Genomic DNA, 8709 nt, shown 5'->3' on the forward strand with positions numbered 1-8709 from the left:
CCACAAATCTTTAATGACTTTGACACTTTTAGTCCTTGCAGTCAAAGGTTTAACATTTTGGTGTTTTTGCAACAAATCTTTAATGAATTTGACACTTTTCGTCCTTGTTATATATAAAATCAAGAAAAAATTTCAATTTTTGTTTTTTTTTTTGGGGTTTGTTGTCTTTTTTAGCCTTTGTCTAGAAATTTATAAAGTTGCGGGTTTGGTCTTTTTGTGCTAGTTTTGTGGTGGTTTTGGTCACGGACTTAACACTCGTTTGTTTAGTCTATTAAGTGTGCTAGTTTCGTTATGGATTTGGTCCATTGACTATAACACTTGCCCTTTTTGTTTGTCTTTGTAGTATTATAATACCACCACCACCACTATCATCTTTGTTGTTCTTTTTTTTTTGCTTTCATAGTTGGTGCATTACTATAACTTTTTATTTTCGTCAAATCTAAAAATAAACATTTAAATTGTCACAAATCAAGAACACTGCCAAATAGAACGACCCCTTTAAATGAAAGAAATTTCTCCTCTAGAATGATAATAAAAATCACTTATGACCAATAATTTTTCATATTTGAAAGATAAACATAAAAAACCATATTCAAAGGATTATTAGAAAGCTAGAATTATTTTTTTTTCAAATCGATTTGTTCAAAGGATCTGCAACTTCATCTTAAAGGATCTTAATCAGTTTGTGTTTTAATTGCTTTAAGATGTTCGGCGATCTTTTTTATATTTGGTACCCTACTTGCGAGTACTCCTCATTTCGATGTGATATTTATGTTTTTTCCATAACCTTTTCAATTCTCTAATCATGCCTAATATTTTCTACCAAAAAAATCAATATGGATGACGTTGATTGATGTGGGAAGGAGGACCTAAAGTTAGGCTTACCTTTGCATCGTTATAGTAATCGTCGATGTGTTTGGGGATGAAAGGGTAGTTGATGAATTTTGATATGAAGACAACGAGTTGGAGTTAACAAAAATGATAGATAGGGAAAGAATAGGATTGTGCACGGGTGTACAGGGGTTGGCGAGTTGGTGATTTGGTGCCTCGTTTGTAAAGGGAATCGATGGTGCCAGGGGAAGGTGACATGTGACATGGACGACATGGAGAAACAAGGATAGAATTAGAAAGTTATCGAATAAAGGGGTTACACCATAAGAAAATATTAAACTTATTTATATCTAAATAGCGTAATTTGATTTGTAAATTTAAAAGCAAAATATTAGCTCTTCCATATTACTATTCATTTTAGGTTATATGTATGCATTATGAACATATTCCCTAGTATTATCACTAACATATGCAATTGTGGTTTATATATATATATATATATATATATATATATATATATATATATATATATATATATATATATATATATATATATATATATATATATATATATATATATATATATATATATATATATATATATATATATATATATATATAGGGGACAGTTCAAATAAAAACAGTAAATAGTGTGAGAACGTAAAAACACTTTTTTATGTTATTATTCTGTAATGAATTTTGTATCGACAACTTTATGTCATTATTCAGCAAAGAATAAATGAATAGTCAAAGGTTAAAATTAAAATTAGAATTTACTACAAAAATGCACATACATAAGTTTATAATAGAATAATAACATTGTAATGAATATATGACTAATATAAAGTTAATATTTATATTAGAATTACTTCAACAATACACATATACAAAATTCATTACAGAATAATAACATAAACATAGTGTTTTTACGTTCTCACACTATTTACTGTTTTTATTTGAACTTACTTCTATATATATATATATATATATATATATATATATATATATATATATATATATATATATATATAAAGCTGTTCCATATTACTATTCATTTTAGGTTATATGTGTGCATTGTGAACATATTCCCTAGTATTATCACTAACATATGCAATTGTGGTTTATATATATATATATATATATATATATATATATATATATATATATATATATATATATATATATATATATATATATAGGGTTAAGTTCAAATGAGAACACTATTTAATGTGAGAACGTGAGAACACTACTTTATGTTACTATTCTACTATGAATTTTGTATATACAACGATATGACATTATTAATCAACAAATATACGAACAATCACACATTAATATTCACATTAAAATTTTGTATGTACAACTTTATGACATTATTCATCACCGAATATATGAACAATCACATATTTAACATTCACATTAGAATTTACTAAATTACTACATATACATATATATATATATATATATATATATATATATATATATATATATATATATATATATATATATATATAAATTTTATAGTAGAATAGCAATATAAAATTGAATATATTCATACTATAATTACTACAATACTATACATATTAAATTCATAGTATAATAGTAACATAAAGTAGTTTTCTCACGTTTCACATTAAATAGTGTTCTCATTTGAACTTTTTATATATATATATATATATATATATATATATATATATATATATATATATATAATAAACGAAATTATTGGTCTTAATAATGTTATTAATCGTAAATTACAAAAAAGTTAAAATGTATAATAAAATTATAATATTGCCTTGGCTTGGACGGTGGAATTGAGAAGCAACAATAATTCCAAAATAATTAAGTGATGATTGGGATTTAGGGTTAAAAATATATGTCATGTCTATGTCAATTAAATTGATGATAAGTCTCCAAAACAATTAACCGAGGATTGGTATTTAGGGTTAACTAGGTGCGTGTGGTTGTGGAAAACTGTTTTCATTTTCTAAAAAAAATGTTTTCAGAAAATAGAGTTGAGTTTTCGCTTTCAATTTTCAATGAAAATTTTAGAAAACGCGTTTGGTTGAAACCGGGGGAGTTTTCATTTTCCATCTTAGAAATTTGGAAAATTTTGGAAAACTGTAAAAATCACTTTTCTAATTTACATACAATTTGGAAAACTGAAAATTTTTATTTTCTTGGAAAATTTTGGAATACTGAACGAACCAAACTCGTTTTCAAAATTTCCGTTTTTCTTGGAAATTTTCTTAGAAAACTGGAAAATTTTCCACAACCAAACGCACCCCTAATGTTTCGTTGTCTATGTCAATTAAATTGATTATGTTAAAAAAATCCGATAGGGCCTTCTTAGTTGTAAATTGAAGAGGAATGTGAGTTGCATCCACTTAATTTTAAATTTTAATCCTAAATCAATGATAAATAGATAATATTTATAGAAAATCTAAGGGTGTGTTTGGTTATGGAAAATTTTCCAGTTTTCTAGAAAAAATTTCCAAGAAAAACAAAAATTTTGAAAACGCGTTTGGTTCGTTCAGTGTTCCAAAATTTTCCAAGAAAACGAAAATTTTCAGTTTTCCAAATTGTATGTAAATGAGAAAATTGATTTTTATAGTTTTCAAAATTTTCCAAATTTCTAAGATGGAAAATAAAAAGTCCCCCGCTTTCAACCAAACACATTTTCTAAAATTTTCATTGAAAGTTGAAAATGAAAACTCAACTCAATTTTCTAAAAACATTTTCTTAGAAAATGAAAACAATTTTCTACAACCAAACGCACCCTAAGTGTGCGTTTTGTTGTAGAAAATTTTTCAAGAAAAACGAAAATTTTTAAAACATGTTTGGTTCGTTCAGTTTTCCAAAATTTTCTAAGAAAATGAAAATTTTCAGTTTTCCAAATTTTATGTAAATTAGAAAAGTGATTTTTACAGTTTTCCAAAGTTTTCCAAATTTCTAAGATGGAAAATAAAAACTCCTCCGTTTTCAACCAAACGCGTTTTCTAAAATTTTCATTGAAAAATGCAAATGAAAACGAAAACGAAAACGAAAACTCCATTTTCTGAAAACAATTTTCTTAGAAAATGAAAACATTTTTCCACAATCAAATGCACCCCAAGGGTGCGTTTGGTTGTGAAATTTTTTCCAGTTTTCTAGGAAATTTTTCCAAAAAAAACGGAAATTTTGAAAACACGTTTGGTTCGTTCTGTTTTCCAAAATTTTCCAAGAAAATGAAAATTTTCAGTTTTTCAAATTATATGTAAATTAGAAAAGTGATTTTTACAGTTTTCCAAATTTCTAAGATAGAAAATGAAAATTCTCTCGGTTTCAACCAAATGCGTTTTCTAAATTTTCATTGAAAATTGAAAGCGAAAATTGAACTCTATTTTCTGAAAACATTTTCTTAAAAAATTAAAACAGTTTTCAACAACCAAACGCACACTAAAATTTTAGGTAAAAGGGCAATTGAACAATGACTTAACATGCCAAAAAAGACACCGGCTAAGTTAACGAAGTGATACACAACAAAACTAGGTTAAAAAGACTAAACATGTAACATTGAAACTTTATAGACTAAGATCAAAGAATATCATACTATTTTTGCAGAATTTTCTATAAAAATATTTATTAGGTAGAAAAAATAAAAACTTAAAAAATATACTTGGAATATGTCCATGTGACACGAGATACTATTTAGGAGATGTAAAATGACAAACATACCCATCCCCAAGATTGACGCAATAACCGAAAAGCAGAAAAATAAGAGATTTGGCAAACGTGCATTCGAAAGGGTCGGCAGATTTTTCATCCTTCTTTCACCTTTATATGATAACGATCCTATAACCCTATCTCAATATCACACCTCGCAATCAATCAATCAGCTCGATCCCAACCCTAATTCTTTACTTTCTTGTTTCTTCGTTATCCCCAATTCTTCCCTCAGAATTCCCAATTGTGAATGGTGGAAATCTTCTGTAATCGGTTGATGATCTCCCCCCTTTCCTCGAGGGGGATCTCTGCTCTTTCCACCGCTTTCTCCTTCGGATCTTGCAAGGAAGGCTGGTACCACCGCTGCGTCGGAGTTGATCCCTGAATTCGTAATCGTTACACCCACCGACACCGTCGTCCCACCTTTGTATTTTGTTTTGTTTTATTAGATTCAATTTGCTTAATTGTTTCGTAATCGTTCTGTTTAGAAGGAAAACGATTTTGTTTTGTGTTTTGATTCGAAGAAAAGATGTTGATGTACAAGCAAAAGAAGAATCAGGCCGGGAGAGGCGGCGGAAACCGGCTTCTGATTAGCATTACTGTTATCGGAAGCGCTGGGCCGATCCGTTTTGTGGTTAACGAGGAGGAGCTTGTTGCTTCCGTCATGGACACCGCTCTTAAATCTTATGCTCGCGAAGGTCGTCTCCCAATACTCGGTTCCAATATCCATGATTTCGTTCTATATTGCCCAATCGCTGGAACCGAAGGTATTGTCAATTTATCATATATGATGTTTCAATTTGTTTTTTAGATCCAACTGATTTGTTTCTGATAATTTGGATGTAGCTTTGAGTCCATTGAAGACTATTGGATCGTTTGGGGTTAGAAACTTCATGCTGTGCAAGAAGCCTCAGGCGGTGGAGGAGGGTGGCGATGGAAAGCCGGCGGCGGTGGGAATAACGAGGAAGAACTCCGGCAGCTGGAAATCGTGGTTCAATAAATCACACAGTTTCAAAGTTTCTTCTCATTGAATTCTTGATTAATGCAATGTAGCGAACTTATCTTCCCCAATTTGATTTACAATTTCAGAATTTGATTTGTTTCACTTTTCTCTGTTTTGATAAAATTCGAATTTGATTTCCCAGTTGAATAAACGCTGTAACGATGAATTTCTAATGAAATAAAGGGGTCTCATTTGTTCCCCATATCAAGTGTCAATTTCAATGATTTCTTTCTTTTCTTGAATTGCATTCATACTCTTTTTCTATAGTGAATCTTTACTTTATGCATTAGAAATTGTGCATTGCATTAAAATGTGTATTGTTATTTGAGCCAATCACACCTAATGTGAAGTTATGAGAAGTATCTTTCTATTTGATCATGTTTACCATGTTCTTTTTTTCTCATTGAAGTTTGGTGTGTCATGAATGTTTGGTTGCTTGTGCATTGTGGACCACACGTAGGGAATAGAAAAGGGTAAGAAAAAATGTTGGGATTGTTTTGGTTGGATGGGATTTAAAAGGGACTTTACTTTATGGAATGGAATTTATGGACCATAGATGTTTGAATATGAAAGGTAATAGAGTATGTAAATGATAGATGGAATTGATAGATGATATAGAAAGAGAGGTAATAGAGTTATAGCACCAAATAAAATAAGAAAAACACTATTTATTATGTAGAAAGAAAAAAACTTCTAAATTAATTTTTGTTTAGAAAAAAAAACGTACATTATTTTTAACCTATCAATTTATATAAATTTTATCAATTTTACAACCAAACGGATGGCATGTAACATCCATATAATTAGCCACATCACATTTAATTATCACATCAAATAAATGAAACCGATTTACATATTTATACCGAAAATTTGAATAAAATGGATAGTTAAAAGATAATGTGTCTTCATTAGTAAGAAATCACAACTATAAATTGAAGAATAATCAAAAATGGAAATACGAAACTTAAAAACCACTATGGAAGCGACACTTTTATTATTAAACCTTAACTAGAAGGGGTACAAGATAAAAACGTTGCCGAGAAGAGGAGAAGAATAGAGAAAAAAATTGAGATTAATGATGCATCAAAAGGGCTTTATATAACAGCTTCACAAGAAACTTAAACCAATGCTAAAACTTATAAGAATAAAGAAATTTTCCTAACTAATAAGAACTTCTTAATATCATCTAATATTCCATGCATATTAAATAATATTTTCAGAGTTTATACTAAAAAAAGAACACGCAACAGAAAGTAACAAAAATTTCATCAAGGAAATGCGAAAAAAACACCGCATAACTCAAATGCAACGTTTCCAGAAATGTTGCATATAACACGATTCCAAATAATAGAAGGATTTAGGAGCATCATTAACAACCCCACCCAAACAAATAAGGAACAAGAGTTTATCTATGTCTACCCCTTGTCATAAATATTTAATTTTGTCTATTTGATTACATTTACATCGTTGTTATATTGTCATTTTGAGACTTTTGCTGGTTTTTATAATTTAACTCTGGTTTAACTATATGAATTTTAAACAAATGTATATTATAATATATTTCAAGGAATGGTTTTTGAATGTTTAATCTGGTTTTAAATGAAAAAAATATGTTTTAAAGCTTGGGATGTTACAATAATTGAGATATAAGTGTTTAGTTTTTAGCGATTAATTTTCTCCATACTTGTAGTTGTAGGCTGTAGCTTTGGCCCAAGACGAATGGAGTCCTACATCGTGATGCCCTACTTCAAACCTTTGATATGCCACCCCATTTATGGTAAAAATCAAAATATAATTACATTTGACTTACATTCCTGAACTTTAGTATGGTCCACACTAATCTTTTTTACTTTTGCAATTAAAAATTTACCAGGCTTAAAATTAATGTTACTGTTATTTGGCTTCATTATATAATTCTTGTACTCCGTTTGGCGATCATCGTTGGCCTTGCGTTCCATGTGTATTGGGCTCCCAGAATACGACTCTTCCTTATCCTGTTCTCCACATTCTTCATGATTTTTAACTTCCCCTATTGGTGTTCTTTCCTCATTTGACCCCTCTTCACTAAATCCCACATACTTCCTTTTCTTCCTTGGTTTCTTTAATGACAAGGTTCGCAGCTTCTATCCAAACTAAAGCATGCATCTTCTTGATACAAATATTAATCCTTTGCATGTTAACACACACCCTCCCAACAACCATGTTACATGATTTAATGTTGTCGGTTTAAAGTTGAAAACCTCCCAACCACCTTCCAATCTCAATGAACACATTTAGCGTCCTCACTTTATGTAGGATGCCCTCGATCTCCAAGTACACAACTCTGTCTATAATTGGAAAAGATTAGGATGCAATTACATATTTCAGCCAATGACTTCCGTAAATCTTTTTTTGTCAATAAAAAATGGAAATTGATGCAGAAGAATGCAATTACCATTTCTGCGAGCTCTAATACTTCAGTATTTTGTTTGCCTCAGGTATCTTCTGATCATCGATGTCCTCTCCTTCTCTCCATGGTTGTGAAAGGTTCCATATTGGTAATTATAGAAGAAAAAGTCGTCAGGAGAGGAGGAGATGAGAGACAATCTTTCATGAGAGATGGACGAGTGAGTGAGAGAATTTGGAAATATTACTGACATTCTTGAGTCTTGATCGAGATTCCTTCCAAATTTTATAACGAACATGCCGAACAAAAGAAGTCAGTGGGGTTTTAACATAAAACACCCTTTTAAAACGTTAATCAAGATAGGATATAGACAAAAGAAATCTCTTGTATCACATGGAACAAAGCTTTAAACTCAAAAGACAAGGGTGGGCTTGACATTGGTAGTTTTTAAGTTGTAAACTTTACGGTCCTTGGCAAATGGTGGTGTGCTTATGGCTTTCCATGGAGAAAATGAATCCATTGGGCAACTAAGGTCTGTTTTCAATAGTAGGGAAGTCTGAGGAGTTATTAGTCACTTAATTAAAAGTTCCCTCGATAGGGCCAATATTGACATATTTTCAAGAACGACAAAACTTTTAGCGGCATTGTGAAATCTAGTCAAATGCTATCGAGTGAGGTTAAAAATTGCTCTTTCAATCAGATTAAAAACAACTCTAATATCATAGGGAAATGGATTGGAAAAGGTAGTGTGATAACCCAAAATTGTTATTTAATTATGTTTTTC

General features: G+C 30.1%; 1 protein-coding gene across 1 annotated transcript; it reads left to right on the forward strand.

Moving 5' to 3' along the window:
- Positions 1–4687: 4687 nt before the first annotated feature.
- LOC145134729 (uncharacterized protein At4g22758-like) lies at positions 4688–5754 on the forward strand. The gene is made up of 2 exons (XM_079069566.1): positions 4688–5303; positions 5383–5754. Exons 1-2 carry the CDS (start codon positions 5066–5068, stop codon positions 5565–5567), a joined length of 423 nt encoding a protein of 140 aa, XP_078925692.1. The 5' UTR covers positions 4688–5065; the 3' UTR covers positions 5568–5754.
- The last annotated feature ends 2955 nt before the right edge of the window (positions 5755–8709 follow it).

The sequence above is a fragment of the Lactuca virosa genome, chromosome 8 (assembly GCF_052849685.1).
Source record: "Lactuca virosa cultivar CGN04683 chromosome 8, Lactuca_virosa_CGN04683_v6, whole genome shotgun sequence".
Lineage (NCBI taxonomy): Eukaryota > Viridiplantae > Streptophyta > Magnoliopsida > Asterales > Asteraceae > Lactuca > Lactuca virosa.

What these genes read in the sequence shown, in the direction of transcription:
- LOC145134729 (XM_079069566.1), top strand. Translation starts at nt 5,066, where the DNA reads ATGTTGATGTACAAGCAAAAGAAGAATCAGGCCGGGAGAGGCGGCGGA. An exon ending in CCCAATCGCTGGAACCGAAG is followed by an intron (nt 5,304 to 5,382) that starts GTATTGTCAATT and finishes ATTTGGATGTAG; the next exon opens with CTTTGAGTCCATTGAAGACT.